The following is a 23,942-nucleotide window of genomic DNA, read 5'->3' as shown; positions in this document are numbered from 1 at the left end:
AAGCTGAGACCACTTCAGCAACAGCGAGCCTTAGTCTATTGTGCACAGGGTTCAAAAGGCATTTGTATGTGTGCTTAGCAGCAACATACCTACTGACAAAAGATCTAGTAAAATAAGAACCGTACTATAAAACCTTTCTTCTGCAGTTTTGTCAGTGGTCGCTCCTGTTTTATTAAACCTTATTTTTTACCTCTTCTTTTGTTTCCTCTGATCTACTTTAAGCTAAAATGAACATCAGGAATAAAACAAGCAATTGTGTACAAAGCTTCAGAATAGATGTCAAACTAACAGAGGATTCACATGCGTTAGACATGCGTGTACACATGCGCATAAAAGCATCACTTAGTTTCAAGGCTGCATTACGTCACATTATTAGTAAAGTAATATTTACTCAGGCTTTTATATGGTTCCCTTGCATCATTTATCAAGAACCTACCTAGAAGACAGATTAATCATGGTTCTAGGTAATCTATTTTCACTCAGATGTTCAAAGTTCTTACACTGGTTTAAAGTGCTAGCGTCCACTGTCTGAGCCATCCACAGTGAAAAGGAATAGCACAGCTGAACAGAAAAAATATTTTTGCTCTCAAATAAGTGCAAGTAGCAAGCCACATGCTTTGAAGAAAGAAAAACAGCAGTTCACTCCCTACTGCTGATTTGCAGATGGTTCACGGTAATGGAGAATGTCGGATAAAGAGATCTGAGCTGTGCTAGGTGTAAGACTGAGGTTAAAAGAGCAGAAGTGAAAGTGCACAGCATAGGAAGATCTTACTGGAATGGTATCAAAGATAACATTACAGTAACAAGATCCATAAAGTGCTTTAAACATCCGAATGACGCAATTGTATCAGCTTATGAGCTCTAGATTGACTTGGTTTACTGCCTGGTTGCCAAAATGAAGAACATCAGCTGCGGGGGTAACCCTTACTGTCAGTACCATATCCTTCCCCTCTAGTATCCTTGCCAGTTCTGATGGTTTTGCCTGTCTTTCAATCAAATAACAATTTTAAATGTGAATTAAAGACTAAGTGTACTGCAGAGAGCGTTCAGTCTCAATGCAGTCAAAAGCAAAAGATAAATATAAAGGTAACTATTGGTAGGGGCTGGAGAAGGGAGGACTAATGAAAGACACCAGAGTTTTTTTTTTCCCCTTTATTTTCTTATGGTTGAAAAACAACAGCAACTGAGTTTGCCTGTAGATGTTACTGACATTTGTAACTGGGGCAGGGCAGACAAGATTTGTATGTCATGACTGCCTCTTTAGAAGTTGCTGACGGGAACATTCTGCTCAAGCGGATCCAAAAAAAACCCTGAAGTCCCAGGAGTTTCACAGACCATTTGTGCTAAGGTACAAAAGATCTTTAAATTCTGGTTACAGAATTATTTGAAAGTGTACACTCATTTACTTCTCAAATACATTACATTTCTTTATCTTCCACAGGCTTAGAAATCAGGAAATTGTGTGTCAGAACTGGATGACTTGTCTCTTTCTTGCTTGATTCTTCTGAACTATTTCCATAGAAACTTTAGCTTCATACAATGGGATCGGTTCATCCAGCTGAGGCCTAAAATTGAGCAATACGTCAGAAGTGTCTGGTGAGCACGCTCAGATCAACAGAAATATTGCGGGACTACTGCTATAGACTTTACTTTCACTATGTAAACTTTACTCCTTAAACAAAATAAAAGTTTTATAGCTCTGCTTAGGTTCACACCAGAAGGGAATAGCCCTAAAGCAAACAAGAAACAGAAGTTAATTAAAAGATAACTTTCTTTTTTGGGGGGGGGGGGGGGGGGAAGGTGGTGGTGGTGGTGAGAACTTTGCTCCACAGTAATACTGTTATCCCACCTTAAGAGAAAGGATCTTCCATTCCCACCTCATTATGAGACTCTCCAAGTGAACCTGTTGCTCTTCTCAGGGGAGCATTAGACAGACTTAATGTCTTTTACAGCCAACACCATTGCTCAGACACGCTGCTGAGCAGCCAGATACATGCTCTTCCTCCACCAAGAAAAGAATGTGCTGCCTCTGTTAAATTTTGACATACAGCATAGTTGTGGGGTTTACCAGATTTCCTTGTGCTTAGCCTGCTATATTACAAACAGAAAGAGACCACAAACTGCTCCACATGAACTATGTGAGGCATCTTTCCCTGAGCATCCCCATATAAATTTGCAGCACAGTGCCGGCAAGAGTTTTCTACTTCTAATGCTGAGTTAAAAAAAAAAAAAAAAAAATCACGTCTCACCTGAAAATGCTACTTGATAATTTCTCCATGATATCTTCTAAGATGGGTATCTAAGAGGACTGTCAAGGTAACAACGTATCTAGAGATAAATCTTTCTATAATCACGTTTACTGGCAAGAGCCCTGTATTGATACAAAACCAGCAGGATCAAGGCAAAATGAAAATTAACCTTTACGCCAATCTTTAGATCAGACTTACACATTTGTTTATATATCAGAAACCTCCTTTCCTGAAACACTATGCAGAAACGAAATTTGGAAAATAGAATTTTGAAAAATAAAGCAAAAGGGTTAATACTGACAAATGCAGCCTGCACTAGTACAACATTAATCAATTAGAATGGCAATTGCATTTTTTCTGCAGAATGAAGATAACAGACTTTGGTACCAGTTATCTAACCCTACCCTTCATACAGACATTCGAGGCAAAAATTCAAATAAAGGTGGGAACACAGCAGAGTCTGTAAATTCTTGGCGCACCGCTGCACATCTGTAAGGGATCTTTGAGATAATGACTGACATTCATGACAACGCCACAGATAAGGCTGTATTTTGTCTTTACATGAAACTCAAAAAATGTTGTTCCTTACTTCATTTTAAGAGCAATCAGATTACTGTTTGAAGCTCAAGCCATTTTAAAAAGCAATCCCCTTGCCATTTCTTCACATGATATTAATGCCATATGCTCAAGTCCTTCACAAGATACACAGATCCAAAAAACCCCCCAACACTAAAACCAGATTTTTCTTTTCAACTTTAAAGCCTGTTGTGATAAAATGTGCTGCTGTCATTAAAGACACCCCAGGAGATGACAGAATAAATCTTACTGTTTTATAAGCATACTTTTTATGTGGATAATGCTCAGTAAGCATTCAACAAAATACCAGACTATAAACTGATTCATGATAACCTGCATCCCATAAATATCTCCTTAGTGTGCCTGACCCTGCCTAATCTGCTTTGCAGTTTAGTGGAGGAGGGGAGAACTTCCTTGCAGCACAGTTAGTCGTTTCACATAATATAACGACTTAATCCTCACCTGCCTCTGCTATTCTGCTAAACTGCAAAAGTGATTCAGCAGATCTCAATCTGCAGTGCAGTACAGAGTAGGGAGGGTCCTTAAAGCCATAAAGATACAAACCTTCCATTACCTCAAGTGATCCACTGACAACTGTCATGCTAGTAGAAAGCTCAGAGTCCATCTGCTTAGGACCAAATGTAGGCAATGCAAATAAAGGAGGCATTCCACTTCCCACACCCACATCTTTGCAAATGAGGAAAAGGTTATGAAGCCAAAATATTTTAACTTTTACAGTTAAACTGATTGCATTAAGATTTACAGATGACGCATCTACTGCCCAAAAGAATGACAACAGCAAAAAAATCCAAAATTTAATATACATAATATAAAAACATAGAGAATCAAATATTCAGTTAATTGGTTCAATCTTGAACCAAAATACTGCATTTTCTCCAGAATTAGTGTTTTCTATTTCTGCACTGCTTTTAATGAAGTATGTAGAGACATTTAAAAGGAATGCAGAGACTAGCTTAAAACATGAGCGTATGTTATATTTTAGTTACACTGTATGCTCAACTGTGCTGACCTTTAAGCCTATGGTTACATGACTGAGTAGAAGAAAATCTATTAGTTGGTTTCTCAGTTATATTTCCATCCACATCCATATTAGCAGTCAGTATTCAAAATGACCATCAAAAGGATATAGAGATACTTCCCTTGCTGTATATTGGACAAGTTCCATATCTCATCATTCAGAAAGGAGACTGTGGCTCCTTTAAGAAACAAAGAATGGCTGTCTGGAGGATCCAGCTTAAACAAATTCAAGGAAAGTGTTATTTAGTTACATTCACATATACAAAAAAATGTTAAATGGTTATTTTATAGAGATGGTTAAAACAAACAAAAAGCCACTCTTAGCAAACTTGTAATATTTACAGCTTTAAATGATACTTTTCTGTCTTGTCAAACAGTTTAATACCCTGAGCCAGACAAAATAGGTTCTTTAAGATTTGTCAGTATAGCCAAGCTAGCAACATACTGTCATCATATTAACTTACTATCATCTCAGAGAAGACAGCCCCAAAATTGTCCCAAAGGAAAATAAGAACATTTATGATTAACGCTGTATACTTCCAATTTTCTGGACGTGAAAATTTTCTTCAGTGAAACTGATGTTATGTAACAGTGGGGAACCATTTGGCCATGACAGAAGCTCACAGACACATCCACATATACACTGTAGTACAAACTAAATTACTGACGCAGCATCTTTACCTGAAGATTTTTTTCTGTTGTTATCCAGTGTCCCCCAACACCAAGAAGAGTAATGATATCATGCTTATGAGGCAGCAACTGCGATTTTGAAGTTGATTCATCTTCAGCACTATATAATTTCACTGCGAAGAGGAAAGAACAAATTCGTTCAAGCTCAGAAGCAAATTCTGTCCAGAATGAAATGTCCATCTCTTCCTGTACTGAAAAACAAGTATCTTGGGATTCTTTACAGTCCTATGTCTTCAGATACAAAGGAGTTGCAATATATGCATCTGAATACACACAAAGAAAGACAGCTGTCAGGAACAGCACTGCAATTAAATAATGCTCTTAGTCATATGAAAATATCTGAGAAAGCAGAAGATTTAGGAAATCCAATTTATATTTTTTTAACACATTTCAGTGTAACTCTAAGAAGTTCTTCAATTATTTCAGCTAAAAAGAGTAACTTCAGAGTTTTCAACTAGTACGATTATTTAGAATACAGGTTGACAGTACTGGCAATTATGGCGTAATTTTTGTGTTAAGGTAGCATAAACAATGCTATCAGCTCTACTCTTGAAACACATTTTTTTCTTTTTGGTTTTAAGTAGAGGAAAATTTCAGACAAATTTAGCAGATGACTAACAGTATTAGATGCTCCCACTAGAGGGTGATATAAGGAGATCTTCAAGAGATCTTGCTTAAGGAGATGTATTGAATGTACATACACAAAATTTCATGGGAACAAGCAACTAAATATAATCATTTGAGGATGCAACCTCCACCTATATCACTTGGAAATAATAATAAAAAAATAATGGTGCTCTAAAGACCAGATTTTCATCTGTTTCATACCTCCAGCATCTAGAACAATATCCACTCCCAGGCCGCCCGTTTCTTCCAAGCAGCTTTCTGCCACATCTATCTTTCCATTTGACACATCTATCACTCTAGCTAGAAAGAACAGTACATTTGGTTAGCTAAAATAAAAATGTAGAGTTTAGATTCAGAGCAGAACAGAAAGTTTCTAGTTTCTGAAAGTATTACAAGCAAGTTTGCAGCTAAGTAAAAAAACCCAGCCAATAGTTTTTTTTCATTTTCCAATACAGTGCAAGATCAACACCAAAAAACAAGTATTAGCTTTATGCAGAAGTAAAACTCACAAGTCTGTTTAGGCCAAAGAGGATAAAGTATGTCACTATAAGAATTAGAAATCTTTCTGTAAGTTCATTGTTTACCATTCTTTTCCAAAAGCACCTTCAAAACCAGGAACTTCTGGAATGACTAGCCATGTTATTGTAGCAAAAGAGAGTGGCCAAAGGATAAGGAGGCATCTTATTTCATGTCTCCCAACTTTCAAATTATCTATCAAATAACCATAGCAGTAAAGCTTTGGGAGAGTTTTCCAAGCATAGCTTTCTTCCCTTACTCTACTCAAACTCCACCACTTCCTGCCCGTCCCTTGCAGCGCCCTTCTCTTGCTTCCACATCGTAGAATGAAACAAAAACCTATTCTCCCTGGCATGGAGCCCTGTCTCCCAGCGCAAGTCAGAAGTAAACATGTAAAAACACAACAAATTCAGTCACTGACTTGACTCTTCTTATGATTCCAGCAAGTCTTTTAATCTTATTATACCCATCTTTTCTTTAAAATAATGCTTAGTAATATTTTTACTTATCTCACAGCACAGACAAACTTGTTATATATTACTTTCTACATGATGTTTTCAACCTCAGAATGCCTCTCTGGAGCATAAAGTAAATACTTAGATGGAAGTATTTACATCTCCTCTTGAAATACTTGTGAACTGGAAGTTACTAATACAGTTTCTACTCGTATATCTGTGATACCGTATTTATAGATGGTTATAAAGATAAACCACAGATTCCAGAATAACTTGGGCAGAGAAGTAGCAGCTAAGCCTTTTAGTTTTGTTTCATAACTAAGAGGTAGAACAAACATTTAGAAACTAAACAGGCCAAAGCCTTCTCAGCAAAATGACAATTGAAATAGTGTCAAAAAGATTTGGAGGTACATTTCCAAAGCATAATGCATTAAACTTAAATTTGCAATCTGTACTTACCCACTAAAGGCTGGCGTATACCTTCTTGAATTTAATTACAGGGTGTGGGAAGGAAGGAGAAAAGAAAAATTACAAGAAACTGATCATTAAGAAGAATATTAACAAATACCCAGTTAACACCTTTTTTTTTTCCTCCTTCCAATCAAATCATAAGATGCATTCAAATTCTTAGGTCAATTATTCAATTTTTTCACTGAAGTCAAATTATCTGGCTAAAGAGAACATACATGGTCATAATTTAATAAAGATGTCACATTAATTTAATAATGATAGTCACATTCCCTGTATGCAAATAAAACCCCGTAATATCCTTTTCTTATTAGTTTCTTCAGCCCAGAAGTTAAAAGGTTTTTCTTAACATGGCAATTTGATACAGTAAAACGTTTCCGCAAATAGTTTCACTTTTTGAAAATAATTCTAATTTGATAGACTCAAAGCCTGATCATCAAAAAGAAAGGCAGTAGTTTAATCAGTTTGACTATTTTCTGACTTCTGTTTTGCCAAGTTTTCCAGTTTTGTTACTGAATTCAATACAATAGTTCAAACATTACTCATCAAAATCCTGTTCGATTTCCTTCCTAGCAAAATACTGTAACAATTTCTCTCCACTGTGGAAAAGGCTGAGCAACAAATTACAATATAATTTTCTAGAAGCCTTTGTTATTTATGCAAAATTTCTTACAAAACATATGTAAATTAGTTCAGTTCCTTCTTCTGTGACTTGCACAACTTCTAAAGTAACATTACTGTGACTGCCAAAAAGGCTTCAGTTTCTCTCTTCTTTCACTGTTGGTGAGAAGTAGAAATACCAATATTTCCACAACTTGCTACCAGAGTTTACTCTCACCCAGTAAGTTCAGTTACAGAGTTTAAAAACTGTCACACAAAACATCTGCTACTTGGTTTATTGAACATGCTCAAGAGAGCCATGAAATCACTGATGGAGTTCTTACCAGAAATGTATCCACTGAAAACTCAATATTGGTTTAAAAAAAAAAAAGAAAAAAAAACCAAATCCCCAAAACCAAAAAACAACAAACCAAACCAAAGAAAGGGGTAACCTATGGAACAGAAGAAATATATATGTGTGTATATATTTTTTTCTCCTGTCCTCTAACAGAAACTCATCACATTATTTATGTACTCTTCTGTCTCTAGTCTGAAACATGGGCATTAAAATATCACAATTTGTTATAATCCCCTCCTTCATACTATTATTGTATTTACTCCAGACATTACTGAAGACATGCAAAGACGCCATCCTGTTAGTCTAAATATGAATCCTTAAACATCAACAGGAACATCTACTTCAGGCACTGGAATCGTATTTATTTAAACAAACAAACAACCCCAAAATGTAAAAACAGTGGCTTTTTGCTTTCACACTCAGCCTGTTTCTCTTTTTAATGCTGTACCCAGGCTATATCTCTTTATGTGAAGTAAACTTGCAATTAAATTTTTTTCCCCTAATGTTTAGGTTCCACAAACATTTGCAAAACTGCTAAACACCTGTTGTTGTAAAACAAGCACATACATGAGTGATATAAGCAATGGTCTTTTCACTGCAAGAGACGGTTATTTCAGCCATTTTATAAAGCAGCTAGTTATGCTATACACTGGTAACAAACTGCTGCTCATTGACAACGGATAGACTCTTGCTAAAAACTAAACAAAAACCCACTAAACAAGCACAAAACTAAAAAAGCCTCCACCCGCAGACATTTGAAGCCAGTTTAGATATAGCTAGCTACACTTGTGTTACTTAGAGCATTTATTTTATATTAACATTCATATAACTTAAACACGCCAGCAAAAAGTGAATATGCCAAGCAACCCAAAGTCATATTCATATGTGCTGACAGGACTCTGATAATAAAATTAATTGCAAAGTCCATTCTTAGCTGCTGAAGTTTTCATATCATTAGCAAAATATGCTGGTAAAATATTACAAAGCGAAGTTTTATGTCTTTACTCTTTCATTCAGCAGCAGCTGACATAACAAACCTCTACATATCAACAACATTCACAAAAATGCTTTATGTTCTGCTGTCTGTAATGTCTACTATTACAGTAAAAAAGACTTCTGAAATAAGGAAAAAATAGCGCTTTTTTTGTGAAGTTGCAAAAAATAGAGGTAATATAAAAGAATCTAGAGAAATAAGTCTGCCAGGTCTTACAAGAAATGATTACATTCCCAACACAAAACTTTGCAGTTCCCTGTTGAAGATTGTTGAGGTCAGACAGCAAAAATGTCTTTCTCCCTCCTCTTGTGTAATAACCTCTGCACAGCACTCCACTTCCTGCTGCATTATCAGCACTCCAAAGCCACTGCTGGAAGAGCTAAATACTCACTTGGTAGGCTGGAAGTGAATCACTCCCCAGCACTGCAGATGTGTGCGAACGTGCAGCCCCAGAATGCACATGCACACTGTGTTGTCTCTGTGCTTCCACTGCCAGTTCTGTTCTGGCGAGCCAGAAAGGAATTAAAATTGACAAGAACTCTGTTCTGTCTGTGTCTGAAGAGCAGCGCTCTGGCTGATTTCATCCCTCTGCTGGTTTACTATTCTTGAGCCAGCAGGGAGAACACAAGGACAATACTATGTGCACCTGCGTATCAGCAATGCCTGGTTTTAGTGAGTCGCTAAGAACAAGAGAGGAGATTTGAAAACTGCTCTAACTCTCCATTTGGAAAACCGACTGCTAACAATATTACTATGCAAAAACACAAAGGAGAAAGGAGTCAGAGACAGTTAAACCTTGACATTATCTTTTTAATCAGATCTCATCTTAACCCATATATGTTTTGATTGATGTGACTGTAATACACGCAGAAGTGATAACTGACTACACAATGCTTTCTCCCACAAAGGCGTTCTTACAGGAGACACAGCTACTCTTACGTATAATTCTTTGAATGAGAACAAAAATTATACACCGAAAAATAAACTTGGTGATTATACTGTGGCAGTCTTTGCATTTTGAGGAGGAAATATCAGACACTAGTTTTAACCTTTTCTTCACTGTACAACAAAGTTCACAGACTGCAGTAAAACTGGACTTTGCAATGCCATCCTTCATTTGAAAACTGTCTGAGAAAAGAAATAGTCTACTTTCCTCCACTCCGCAGCACTGAAATAAGAAAAAGTTTGATCAAGAAAGAGGCTAGTAGCTTCTACATAGAGTATCTTCCCATGGTCCAAGCAGCACTGTTACTTTGAGAGACACCACCCCCACCCTTAAGTATCAAAGAAAGCAATGGAAGAATTCTTAGATAAATGCAAGTATTATGTCTAATGCAAAGCTCATTTAGAAGATAGGAGAATGCAGAGCCTTTGAACATTCAGCTACAGTTATGACAGTACTTGAAACTGAGCTGTCACACAGCTTGATAAAATACTATTAGAAGTAATTTGATTCTGATGAATACTGTATCTTGAGTATATGATTACATCTGAACTCTGGCTCAGTTACCTAGATTACATACTGTGATACTGGTGATTTAGTAATGCTTTCTTCTTGTTCACATGCAACAATTTGATAAAATGAAAAGATTTCTTGAGTAGTTTGGCCAAAAGCACTCAAAGCACTATTGTGTGAGATGGAAAGTACTGAGAGACAGTCAGTACAATTTAAATGAAGAATAAAAATGCCATTAAATACACCTAAAATGGAAATTAAATACCTATGGAGTATAAACTATTCAACTATTTATAAATTTGTATTTCAGTTTTCAGCTACTGAAATAAGTCTCCAGACTAAGAAGATAAAAAAATATTTTGAGACAGTTTTTAGCATAAAAGTTAGCACTGAAGAATACAACTTACCCACAGGAGGTCTAAGCCTCTCTAGGTACTGCTTATCTTCAAGACTGTATGCAGTAGAGATTACTTTAGCTCCTCTGTGTTGTGCTAACTGAATAGCTATTGTACCGAATGGCTGCAGAAGAAAAAAGTTAGATGAATTTATTTACAGCACCGATTTGATGCCAATAAAGAAAGATTATATTGCAAAGGACATTCAGAAGTCAGGAGAGTGTCCAGAAATGAACTTACTCCTTCAGTAAAACACATCTGAACCAAGAATTTGAATATTCACACGTGCTTCTGTTCGAAGTGAGGCCAAAATGTTTTTTCATCGACTGGGAAGCTCTGAACAAAATTTTAGTAATTAGCTAGTTCTCCTCTTCAACAAAATATCTCAGATTCTACTTTAAGTAATGCAAGTACCATAACTGCAGTTGTAACTCGTAGCTTTGGGATTACTTGTTTGTTGAAGGAAGAAGTGCTACCAAGGATAAAGCCCCAGCCACATTTACATTAACGAATCTTGGCTGAGGCAATCTCCACATCTTCATTAGCAATAAACATTGAAGTAATGCAAATGAAATTATTTATATCTAAGAGAAGTTAAAAAGCAGTGGTGGGAAAGGAAAAAAAAAAATTAAGGCACTTTCCTCTAGTTATACCTGAGGGCTCAGGGTAAAATCATGTCAATGTAAAACATTACAGAAGACCCACCTCTCTTCACTACCACATAACATGTAAAGGACTGTATTCTTGGCTCAGTATCTTATGTGGGAGGGCCTTTCCTATTAATCCATTAAGTTAAGGGTGCTGCCAGGAGTAAATACAAGGCCTGGTGAGTTTAGTATGTTGTAAGAAATCCAGTCGTTTTGGTAGCAAGACAATTATTTACGGCAGAGGTAATCTTTCTGTTCTGAAATTGTTATTACTGCACAGTTGTTACCTACACTTGCTCCATCCATTACAAGGACAGTTTTTCCTGGAGAGACTTGGGAAAGGTAGTGTAAAGCTGTGTATGCTCGGACACCATCACGAACAGTCCCAGCTGCCTCAACCCAACAAACTTTTTCAGGTTTACGAACTAAGTTTGGGGAACAAACAAACAAACAAACAGAAACAGATGGGAAAAAAGAACAGCAAGTCCTTCACATTTCACTCAGAATTACTTTTTTAGACTTCATCAATTTCTAAAATATGAAAGAAAATTATACAAGTCAAATAATCTACAGGTGTAATTATTATCTGTTTCACAAAGGCAACATTCTGATGTTGTGGCTCATGGCAGCGTTAGGTCAGATACATGGAGTCAAAGTGAAAAAGGCAATTGTTATTCCAAGAATGATCAGTTTGCTTCTGCAGCACTCTTGTAAGCAAGTTCAAATACAAATACAGTATTTAAACAGGAAAAAAGAAAGAGAGACACACTTCCTATGATAACCTCCTGACAGAAATGATCTGAGGAGGTATCTCCTCCTTTTCACAGAGATAATTATGACACAGAGAACATACAATGTGAGTTCCAACCCATAAATTCCTAATTCTCTATGGGTTAGAATCTTCTACGCTGTAATCCATTGGTATAAACAGCTTCTGGAGGTTAAACACCTTTTAAGACAGAGAAATGTCAAGATAACATTCTTTGTCATCTCTGTTTTCTGTTGTCGCTACCTACAAGATGCTTAAGTTTTCCCATTCTATCCATATGCTTAAAAGCCTGGGGAGGTAGCATTAATGAAGTGCTCTGTTAACTAGAAATTACAAGTTCAAACACCATTTTTAACGTAAGTGATTTTACATGATTTAACATAGACCTTGACAGAGAATCATCATAGCCCAGCTGAGAGTCTAGCAGAGAACCAAACCGAGTAAGCACAATCTTCTTGAGGTGCACAAGAGAGGAAAAAGACTGGAAAAATTTGGTCTGTCCCTTTAAGCATAAAGAATTGACAGTTTAGCCTGAATCGGGGAAGCTATAAAACATAAGCAATGTGATCACCTGGGATCATTTATCAGTGTGCTGGAAAAGAATTCTAGGGATCATCACCAGCATCATCTCCGTGTTAAGTAGCATGAACTGGCACACAGAGTAAGCTATTGAAGGTAATACAAAGTCAGAAATTTTTTCTGCCTATAGTTACTGTAAATAGTGATAAGGCAGCACAGACCTCTAGATTTAATTTTGCTTGATTTGCACTTTTAAGTGTTAGAAAGAATAAACCTTATTTTTTCATCTCTGAGTCCATGACTTATTTTGCAAAAACTGTCATAGCTAGTCAGGAAGATTTCATCTTCAAACAAGCCAACGGAAATAATACCTGTTTACCTTTGATATATATTAAAAAAACATGGAGAGGATATTTTACCATATTTTACGCAATAAAGGTAGGGATTCAGTTTTGGTATAAACAAATTTAAAGGAGTCGCCTCATAACTACACAGGTTGAATTCATGGGCAGTCACAGAAACACAACACAAACTAATCTGAGCAAGAGTAGCTTGCTCAAAGTAACACAACGAACTGTTGGGAAAAGCACAGAGATTCCCAAATTTAGTATTGGCTCTGTTTTAACATAAACCAGGACATTATTCTACATATTAAAGCACTCCATGCCCAGAAAGGGGAAACTGGAAACTCAAGATGTTGAAAAGAATGTTTCAACACTAGGTTTTCTCTGATCCTCATTCCCTGGAAATTCCTTTCTCCAGCTTCTAGTCTGCTAATCTTATCCCATCTGGCAATCTGGTCACAAGTAATATTACTGGATAAGTTAAAGTGAGGAAAAAAGCAAATTTCTCCTCATTTAATTTTGTGACAGATGAGGTGAGGAAAAAGTAGAAATACAACGCAGCAAGAAAAAGGGAAATCAAAAGGGGAAAAAAAAAAGAGTCAGCTCATGGTTTCAGCAAAACATTAACCCATTAAATGATAACAGCAAAGAAAAAGCCCTTGAGAGTACACACTATTCAAAGAGTCTACGAACGGGTAGGGTAGACAGAATGTCTGAAAGTTGCTATACAGAATAAGTTTGCCCAGAGGTCCAAGTTAATTAGCTCCCTATTAGAAAAGTTAAACTGAAGGCTAAAGATACAGTAAATGTAAATATTAGCAAAATATATGAACTACGTACCCAAACAATGCTCATGAACTAGAATAACTTCACAAAGACCAGACTCTTCAGAATCCAGGGGCAAAATTCCTGAAAAAAATTGAATGTTGCATTTCAAACAAGCACGTTATAATCAAAACCAGCTCCTAATGAAATTGCTAGTCCTACTTGGTCTGTGGTCCAGCTGCCCTCTGTCAGGTTCATGACAGGTTAAGAAAACTGGTAAGGCAACAGCCTGTAATCTCTATGGGCACAGCCAACAAGATGGTTCTGAAGGTGCTCCAAACAGCATTTTGGGTTGGGGAAAGAAAGAATGGAGACACTACCAAGTGATTTGTGCTACTGGCACTTAATTTTTGTTAGGTCATGTCTGAACTCATTTTACACTGCTCTCACTCTGATAAGCGCTCCTGTTGCTACCCTGGACCATGGCTAACAGAAGAAAATCAAGCTCTCATGTTGCAGAGGGGCACAGACCAAGCCACACTAAAGACACCTCTACTCTTCCATCCCGATGCCTGTATGTGTGTTGTTAGCAAAGGCAGCAAAAAAGGGACAGAAATAAGCAGAGGAAGAACAAGGAAGAATATGTGAGTGTAAGTTTTAAAAAGTTGGAACAGAGAAGATGAACTGAAGGAAAAACACAACCCACGGAAGCAAACACAGAAGAAGTGGGGGGGGGGGGGGGGGGGGGGGGGGGAAGAAATCCACCCTGGTCATAACAGTGCTTTTCTCCTCCACTGGCCAAAGAAGGAGATTCATGAACAGTAGGTTATGGCATCCAATCAGTCTTTGCAACCCTGTTCTCAGTAAAACAGTATTTTCTTCCTTCTCCCATCCAAATCTTGTACTCCATTTAGACCAAAGCAAGGGCTTTGGCTTAAAATCCTCAGCAAATTTGGCTGCTATGTCCAGTCTTTCACAATTCCCATTAAAAAATGGTTACTCTACAGTTCTTGTATACATCTGCGGATCTCTCAAGGGTTTATCTATAGAATAATAGTAATGAAAAGTCTAAAGTAACTATCTACAGTGGCTATTGTGCAACTAGGAAATAATGCAAGAAGGGCAAGAATCTCAGAACGGAACATGCTTTCTTCCAACATCACCATCAATTCTGTCTTGCTTTTGTAAGTCATCCTCTAATCCTTTCATTTAGCATACAAAATATAAACATCCATGAAAGAATGTCCCTAAGAAACATCTCTTCTATCCTAAAGTATCATTCAGATTTTGCTGATTAATACAGTATCCTATTTCAATTGTGAAGAAAAATTTCCTTATAGTAAACTGAAATAGCCTTGGCACCTAAACCAGTTTGCATTCTAACATTTACTATAGAAAAAGCAAAACACAGAATGAATAATACATAAAGACATTCCTTTTCTTGACAGACGCAAAAGTTCAGGAATAAGTCGCATTATCTCCTAATACTCAAGACAGCCCCCAGGGAGTCATTACATTTTGCTGTCAACTCACATTGATTTCAGGGTCTTTAAAACCATTCACAAAAACGTGACCCTTGTACTAAGGGAAAGACATATGGCACGTTAAAGAACCGTGCCTCTTCATATACCTCATAATGATTACAGAAGCTCCAACATGAAGTATAAACCTTTATTTTATGTATGCTACACGTATCAAGCATTTGACACAAGTACAAAACTAGATTTTTCACCTTGCTTTTCAGAAATACTCCACATAGCGTAGGGCTTCTGTGCATTATTTATGTATTCAGTAACAGGGCATATGGAAGAACTGACACGCAAACCGGCTAACCACCAGTAAATCCAAGCAGGTACGTTTATATTTAGGTTCATGTCTCCAAGTATTTGTAACCAATGTAACTCTCAGAATATTTTCCCCTGCACTTATTTTAATGAGGAACATGGCATAATTGATTGCTACAAGATTCTGAAAGCAACAAACAAAACTGACTGTAACTTTGAAAGGAAGTAAAAAATGTGTCTCAAAACAAAAGATTTTTGGCTGGTCTGAGGTTTTACTACTGTATTTTTCTTAACCAAACAAACAATTATGTATAAGAGAATACATTATATAGACAAAGAAATCACAGAATCACAGAATGGTGGGGTTGGAATGGACCTCTGTGGGTCATCTGGTCCAACCCCCCTGCCGAAGCAGGGTCACCTACAGCAGGCTGCACAGGACCTTGTCCAGGCGGGTCTTGAATATCTCCAGAGAAGGAGACTCCACAACCTCCCTGGGCAGCCTGTTCCAGTGCTCCGTCACCCTCAGAGGGAAGAAGTTCTTCCTCATGTTCAGACGGAACTTCCTCTGCTTCAGTTTGTGCCCGTTGCCCCTTGTCCTGTTGCTGGGCACCACTGAAAAGAGTCTGGCCCCGTCCTCCTGACACCCACCCTTGAGATATTTATAGGCATTTATAAGGTCCCCAAATCTCCTCTGGAAGATTAAAGAAGGACCAGAAAAATTTAAAAATAAGAAACAATTCTTGGTATGATTTTAGGAATGGACTAATGATTTAACACACCAAGTACTTCCAATGACCACAGTACTATTCTTACAGGAAAGAGTAGATTCATAAATAAGGACCATATTACCATATTATTACTGTTAAATTCAGTAAGGAGTATATATCAGGACTATACACTTTGATAGAAGGATGGGCTTTTTTGTAAAATTCAAGTAGAAATATTTTTCTGACAATTGTATGTTTTAGGATAGTTTGATGTTATTAAACACACAGGTAACCAAACCATTTGGCAACAGTTCATCTTCTTTTAAATCTGCTCATTCATTAACTATGTACAAACTCACGGCAACAGCAACCGGGAATTGTGCTTGTTAGGAAAGATTTACCACAATAGAAATATTTCACTTGTATCTTCTGTCTTTATAGCACCTATATTGGATGCAGAAGGTTGAACAGCTGTTTGAAAGGGAATGCTATGAGATTTCAGTATTAAAAGAAGTGGGTTTTCCTTCTTTTAGGGCTAAAAGTATTTAATGCTGTTTTCTTCATCTTCCTAATTCCGACTTTTCTATACCTGCACTCACAAACATTCAGTAGTCAAGAATAAAAAAAACGCACACAACAGAAGTCTCAGACAAAATGAATCTGCTTCTTTCGTGACCCAAGTAGTGATTTTATTCCCTTGATGTCAGATTTACTCTGAAGTACCTCAGCTGATTGCAGCTACTTATGCTATATTTGAATTAACAAGAATGCAATGAAGTCCTAATTCACAAAAAAACCCCAACCCTCCCACAGCCGCTTAGAATGTCACTTAGACCTCTCAAGTCCACTGACATATTTTCAGAGGTTTTTTTTTCCCCCCTAACTACTTACTGAAACTGTATTCCTTAAAGCTACAACAGAAGGTGATTGAAACACAAATACTATTTTAAAATATTCAACAGATGCAGCATCTGTCAGTAAGATATTTAACCAAATGAGCAATACTGTTCACAATAATACTATTCATAGTCTAATTCATATGCAACACCAGAGAATGCCTGGCCATAACAGTTCTTCTTTATTAAACAAAGCAAAGCCACTTCTGTATCCCACAAAATGAAACATTCATTCCGAACTGTAAGGATTACACCTTCTGTGGTGAATAAATAATAATAATCATACATCTTATTCCGTTAGATTTAAGCTAATGATATGAAAGGTCTGCCAAAGGTTTACCAGCAAAAGTCCCAAACAACTTTCCATGTGATTTCTGACCTGGAAGTCTGTTTTAAACAACAAACAAAAACCGTACAGTTATTATCGCCTGCCTTTCTGATGGGCTTCTCCGACAATAATGTCACAGAAGGATCATAAAGCACGGACTCCCCTGGTTAAAGGGGGAAACAAGTCCACTTCCAAGAAATCTAACGTGCAGCAAAAATGAAGATTCTGGAAAATGAGTAGCTTCAGTGTTTCTTTTTAAATGTGGCCTTGTACTTCGCAAAACACTGGAGTACGTGCAATGCTTTTGGCAACTCAGAAAATCCAGTAGAACTGGTGAATCCACTTGCATGTTAAAGTTAGGACCACTCTTGATTTCTTTACTCAAACAGGAACTGACATGACTTTGGAGAAATTGAACAGTCTTCAGTATGCTTGAAGAGATTCATCACTAGCAGTTAAAAGTATATTTTTATACCATCCTCAAGAAGGCAGGAAATATAAGTGTAGACTTTGTACGATCCACAGAAATCAAATGGTACATATTAACTACAGCAAGATGGTGTGATAAATACAAATAATTGTGAATGTATTCAAATGGTTGCCATTAGAACACTCACTCCACATGGCTAATTGGACCCAGGTGCATACTCTTAAAGATTTGGTGAATGCAGCAGGACTATGACACATTACATTAGCTGGAGACCTGAATTTCCATTCTTATAACCAAAAAACTTCCCTAAGAGAACGTTTTTAGAATAGAATTTTCATTTATAAGCGTTTATTCATGTGACAATAGTTGAATCTTTGAAAAATATATGTCTAATTGTAGCTTTAGCAACGATTATAACCTCAGTCATTCATTATAAAAAGATTACTAATTGGGTTAGTTGATAAGGCAAACAAGATTAACTTACCCACCACCTCATCATCTGGCTGAAAAAAGGTCACCTTTCTTCCAACTCACAAAGAATACATGGAAAGGAGGAAATAAAGTATGAACATAAACGTTTATAGCTGAAATTGAACATGCATTTGAAAGCACTGTTTATCACTAGCTCACAAAACTAAAAATATAACCTGCTAGTGAAAAAAAAAAATTGCTATTAAATATGCACATACCAAAACCAAACATTTAATTCACCAAACATTGGCACCCCATCCACAAACAGTTACATGCAAGTACACACACGTATACTTGTTCCAGGCTCTAAACTATGCATCAAAGGTGGATATGTCAGTGAAACACTGCTAAAATTGCTGAACGTTATTTTGCCTGCACTACTCCAACAAATGATTTTTACAAATAAATTAAAGACTGTTAAAGCATTTGCAGGTAGTATCTTAAGTACCTTAAGTATATTTCACTTATCTCAGTATATTTGACTTTAGAAAGCTGCTGTACAGTTTTATTTTTTTTTAAACTTTGAATAGGTAAGCAGGAGTTACAGTTCAGTTGCTTTATTTACTTTCACTGCAGTATCCTTACTGACTTAAGGGAAACCTCATTCAGAAAGCAAATAGTTCCTACTGTTAAAGGTGTACCATACAAACAGTATTTATTTGTTCTAGATAACCAGACCTTAATTCTTGCTTCACACCCTCACAAGACAATGGTACCAACTTACCTTCCAATACAACTCCAGAAATTTCTCGACCAACAGGTAGAAGCTCCTTCTCCAGTTTAATTTCTGATAGAAGCTAAATGAAAACAATGGTTACAACAATCTTACTAAGGCTCAAAATTTGCATATTTATTATCATCTTACAGTATTTGATATTCACAGTAAGAAAGTTGAGCCATTACCAAACTGTTATCTGGGGAAAAAAAGTACACACATGCCTCGTCTAATATTAAAACCTTTGCACTGATTTTCTGTATTTAAATTTAGAAGCATCTAAAAAAACATAAAACCAGACAGTTATTAACAGGCAAGCCAAACTGTGACTTAAAGTCAGTATGCAGAGGATGAAAAAAGGGATTTACTGTAAGAGAATTCACAAATGACATCTGATCTTTCTCCATAAATTGGGAACCACATTACAGGTGCTTTTTATTTAAAGAGATATGCAAGAATACCACATCAATCCTATGCCCTCTTTCTCAGCAGTAAAGCCATATCCTCAGATGGCATAAATGGAATTGTGCCAATTACCAGCTAAGGCCCTGGCTTAGATCTTCAACAGAAACTGTAAACACTTCTAGCTTTCATTAAAAAAAAAAAAAAAAAAAAGCAAATACCTTTGTATCTATCCAGCTCAGTGCACAGGCTCTAACTTGTACTTTCACATCATTGTCTCTTGTAGGGGGAAGGTTTTCCTAGGACAAATTTACAGACGTTACATTATGCAAAGCAACATGAACGTGCTAGTAGGATCCTCTCAAGCTCCTGAAAGCCCTTTTCCAGTGTCTTTGTTTTAGACTGTTTTGTAGTTCAGAACAAGAATTTATTTTTCAATGAAAAGGGAACTGATATCACAATGGATTTACAGTATTATTTTAGTACATATATATTACTATTACAAACTGACCACTAGACCTTACCAAACCTCAACAGACACTGACATTATTTTTGTTGGGTTTTTTTTTTTCTGCAAGTTAAATAACACCCTTATTTGAAACAAGTTTAGTAGGTAAGTATTCCCCTACTGTCTCTCTAACAAATAGAAAGAAGCAGATCTTTAATACTAAAACTATACTGCAAGAGCGATGGAGAATTTTAAGAGAATTTTGACGTGAATGTCTGACATACAGTACTGACAAACTTACTGAAGTAAATACTCAAGTAGTTCAGATTATGTCAAAGAAACAGCACTGACAAGAATTGGTGTTAAGTCTCACAAATGATGCCTACCTCACATACAAAAGTGTTCTACTAATGAAGCCTCCCCTCACTATTTCAACTTTTGGTTTTAGGATTGATATCTGAAATGGTTTTTAGTAGCTGAGTATGGCTACTTTAAAGTATTTAATTAGCCAAGTTGAGTTCTGGACTGCTGACTCCACACAGCTGTTGAAGAGCTACCTCAGTTACTAGAGGCAAAATCATGTTATTTCCATGTTATACTGTAGTCTGCAGTGTAGATGAAGTTAAGATATATTCTTAAGTGTTTAAGCTTTCTTTGATTTTTTTTTTTAAACTCTTCCCAAGAAACAGCTGTTGCTTTTCTTCTGGCTTAGCAGCATGAACAGTAACCTCTGTCCAAGAAATATTGAGCTGTACTTTTCCTCACCCCAGTAGAGTTAAACACATGCCGCTGCTTTAAAACTGCAAGGCTTTTTGCCAGTCAGCCTGACCTCCTGCTCCTCAAGCAAACGAAAGTAGGTTCTCACTCTTTGTTCCACAAAACAGAAAAGCCATTAAACTGTTGAACTATACAAATACTGCACCTCTGGTTTTAAAAAAAAAAGTGGTTAGAATCTAAGGGACTTACGTAATTTATGAAAATTTAGTATTATATTGCCTTTTGGAACTACCCTTTTGGTATGCATAGCTCAATGAACCTAAGTGCTGCTACAATGCACATAATGAAATTGCTTTTCTTTATGAAAGAATACAAGTCTTCAAAACAAAAAGTGATGATGCAATGTTTGTACTGTTCACTGGTTCCTGCCTTCATAATTTAAAGATGTCATTATTAGGAATTGACCAAGCACTATATAAGGAAGGTTTGCTATAGAAATTCTTCATCTAAGCTATTGACTTTTCATTATCCACCTTCTGTCCTATTAAGGTCTCCTCGGCCAACTAGCTTTCCTTTTCTTCACTTTTCTCAGTATTTATTTCTGTTTAAGACAAGGATTCCACAGTGCTGGTCACTACACAGACACCTGTGGAATCAGGTCCTGTCTGAAGAGAGGCAAGTAGGCAGACAAAGTCTATGCACAGGAGTGCAGTTTCAAGATCTGCTTTAGCTTTCCTGCAACTGTACCAGAGCTGTCTGGCTTACCTCTCGCCAGTATCTACACATTCCGATCCCCTCCTTTGCATTGGAGTTAGCAATCATGGAGCCATCACAATGATGTGAACTAACTTCTAACAAATTACTAGTTTTCACCTGGATAAGTAAGCTGATCCATCTCACCTTACAGCTGCATATGACTCCTAAAACCATTACAAGGAAGAGAACAAAAACATGGTGCTGAAAGGAGAACAAACCTTTTCAGCAAAAGCACACTTTCACAATCAGTTTATTCACTGCTCCATGAATGTGCACCTTGGTTGTATCAAAATCACCCATTTCATTGCATCCTTCTCTGCAGGCAGTTCATTAGATGTGCTTCACTGCTGGGACTTTGCAGCTGCTCAAGCAAGATTTTCACCAGTACTATATTGTTTCATTTTGATATATTCCTCATAGGTACAGTCAGTTATCTATATTACACATGTGTACATAGGTATCTGTAGTAATTTATTTTGTACCTATAAGAGATATAAGAACACAGGTTCACATCCTCAAAACCACATAAACATTTTTCTACTGTTCAGATACCCATACTGGATCGATATATCCTCCCCGACATCCTGTTTTAGCCTTATGCCACCAGCTTATGTGTATGCGCTTACCCAATTAATATTTGCATCAAACTGACAAAGACTCTCTAGCACAATAGTTTCAGCTAAATTTGACAGAAAGATATTTGTCTTGTAGGAAAATAGGTAGCTAGACAAAGGAGACTTATCAATGCCTCTGAGAAAAAGGCTGCACTGTGATCTCAATCCTCACAAAACGGAAGTATATACTGCAGGAACACCCCAAACATGACAGATTTCTCAAGCTATATTTCTATTTTCTCAGTGACCAGAAAATCCAGCGAGGAGATGTGAATCCATATGAAGCCAGGGTTCATTTGTTGCACCTGCAAAACTTGTTTTGAGAATACGGACACCAAAACTGCACCAGAGAAATCTAGCACTGGTCTCACCAAATGCTGCATGATGATGGTAAAATACACCTCCCCTACTTTCATTTACCTGCCTGTATGTGCAAGTTCTCTTACATCAGTTCTTTTTTAAGTCTACAGAAGAGTGAGGAGTTTCAATTCCCTTGTGGCATTCAGCCACACTCTCTTCTTCTGTTGAATGATTAATAGTGCTATTATGATTGGAACTCACTCTTTCCTGGAAGACAAATGTCATTTCCTCTCCAGGTGAATTCTGCTGACAATACAAGGCCTTCATAGTGACCTGAAAAAAGACACAGTAACCCAACTCTAATACATACAGTATCTATAGAGCAAACAAGTAACAGAAGTTTTACATTACTTTATAAGCAGTACAGCGATTGTTTGCAAGCAACGCAGGACCTATGCAAGTTCTAAAACAGATCTACAGATAAGGCAAGACATGATGTTACCTGCAACAGGTTACATCAGTATTGTTGACCATAATATAGAAAATCCTGGGGACTAAGGATGTTGAGCAAAAGACAACGAATGATACACGGGATTTACCGACTGGTGGTCCAATGCAGTGGACGGGCTGTTTGCCACCCAGGCTGGAAGGCACGCAATTTGACTAGCTCAGACAAAGGCAGCGCAAAGGGCGATACAACCAGCGCAGGAACACAAAGAACCTCACATATGACTTCACTAAAAATCACAACTTGGGTTTTTGGTCTCCTCTCCCAGCCTGGCGTGTGTTGTCCTCAACAAATAAGAGCCTTTGGGAGAGAAAAAATAAAAAAAAAAAAAAATAAAAAAGAGGTCTCTTCAAGTTACAGGAAAAGAAAAGCGTAGAGCAGAGAGGCAGACAACCAGGCGGCCATTACACCGCTTGCGGCAGCCAGCACGAACGCCTCAGCTGAAGGGACGGCCCCGAGGCGCCTCTCCGCTCGGCACAACCCCGACCGGCCCCGCCGGCGAGCAGCCCCGAGCTCGGCCCCACCAGGCCACTCTGCCCGGCTTTCGGCAGGCCGCGGCCCCAGTACCCACGCGTGCCCCGAGGGCAGCTGCCAAGCCGCGTCACCGCCGTGACCCCGGTGCTTTACCACACCGGAGAGCGGCTCGACACGGGGGGAAAGAGACCGACGCCTCACCAGCACCGCCGCAGCCCCTCAGCGCCCGCCGAGGGACAGGCGCGGAGGAAGCCTGCGCGGAGACGACGCCGAACCCGCCCGAGACACCCAGCCTCCTCGCCCCCAGAGCCCCCGGCAGCCCAGACGACGCACCGGCAGCCACGGGAAGCGCCGCCGCTCCGCGACCGGCGGTTGCCATGACAAACCGTTAACTTCCGCCGCGCCCCCACCTCGACGCCCTCCGGCGAGCACGGGCACCGTGCCCTACATGAGCTTCTGATTGGCCACCGAGGCCGCCACTCGGCATAAAAGCGGAGGCGGGATTAGCTAAGGCGGCTGTCGCTCGCTACAAGAGAGGAGGGGCAGCAGGCGCTTTCCCCCCCAGCGGCGCGCAAGGACTACGCAGCCCAGCAGGCTGCGCGGCGCCGCCGCAGCCGCCCGGCGGGTGCCGTGCGTGACCTCCTGAGAGCGGGGCTGGCAGCCGGACCACCGCTGCCCGCCGGGGAGCGGCACCGCCCGTTAATTGCCCTTGTGCAAAATAAAGGGGCCGCCCCACCCCCGCAGGCGCCTCCCGCCGGAGGCGAGGAGGGAGCCCGGCCGCCCCTCTCCCCCCGGCTCCGCTGCCTGCGCGCTGACCCCCGGGACGCTAGAGCGGGCCTGGCGGAGCCCGGATTGGCCGGAGGAGGCCGGGTCCCTGCGGTGCTCCCGGCCTCTGATTGGCGGTAGTCACCTGCCTGTCGGGT

General features: G+C 38.5%; 1 protein-coding gene across 4 annotated transcripts; it reads right to left on the bottom strand.

Moving 5' to 3' along the window:
- Window positions 1-194: 194 nt before the first annotated feature.
- Window positions 195-23,839, bottom strand: CRYZL1 (crystallin zeta like 1). Of its 4 annotated transcripts, none has more exons than XM_075432500.1 (15): window positions 23,353-23,837; window positions 22,637-22,845; window positions 22,299-22,370; window positions 19,424-19,501; window positions 18,810-18,882; window positions 18,099-18,143; window positions 13,542-13,610; window positions 11,361-11,494; window positions 10,435-10,546; window positions 6,611-6,631; window positions 5,382-5,480; window positions 4,545-4,666; window positions 3,974-4,079; window positions 2,250-2,295; window positions 195-1,565 (listed from the first exon to the last, which is right to left on the bottom strand). In XM_075432500.1, the coding sequence occupies exons 3-15, from the start codon at window positions 22,362-22,364 to the stop codon at window positions 1,466-1,468; spliced, it is 1,071 nt and encodes a 356-aa protein (XP_075288615.1). In that variant the 5' UTR covers window positions 22,365-22,370; window positions 22,637-22,845; window positions 23,353-23,837; the 3' UTR covers window positions 195-1,465. The 4 variants fall into 4 exon arrangements, with proteins under 4 accessions (XP_075288615.1, XP_075288597.1, XP_075288607.1 ...); XM_075432482.1 differs by having other exon boundaries at window positions 6,611-6,634; window positions 23,353-23,836; XM_075432492.1 differs by lacking the exon at window positions 23,353-23,837 and adding an exon at window positions 23,221-23,285 and having other exon boundaries at window positions 6,611-6,634.
- Window positions 23,840-23,942: the final 103 nt, after the last annotated feature.

The sequence above is a fragment of the Opisthocomus hoazin genome, chromosome 1 (genome assembly GCF_030867145.1).
Source record: "Opisthocomus hoazin isolate bOpiHoa1 chromosome 1, bOpiHoa1.hap1, whole genome shotgun sequence".
Classification (NCBI taxonomy): domain Eukaryota; kingdom Metazoa; phylum Chordata; class Aves; order Opisthocomiformes; family Opisthocomidae; genus Opisthocomus; species Opisthocomus hoazin.
Note: the sequence above shows the minus strand (reverse complement) of the source record. Positions and strands in the feature narration are given on the sequence as shown.

Bases quoted from the DNA above. Each gene is read 5' to 3' on its own strand.
- CRYZL1 (XM_075432482.1), bottom strand. From the start codon at position 22,364: ATGAAGGCCTTGTATTGTCAGCAGAATTCACCTGGAGAGGAAATGACA. The intron at 10,547-11,360 runs GTAGGTAACAAC...TTTCTTCTGCAG, and splicing joins TTGTAATGGATGGAGCAAGT to CCATTCGGTACAATAGCTAT. The intron at 5,481-6,610 runs GTAAGTACAGAT...TGTTCTTTCTAG, and splicing joins TATACGCCAGCCTTTAGTGG to CTAGAGTGATAGATGTGTCA.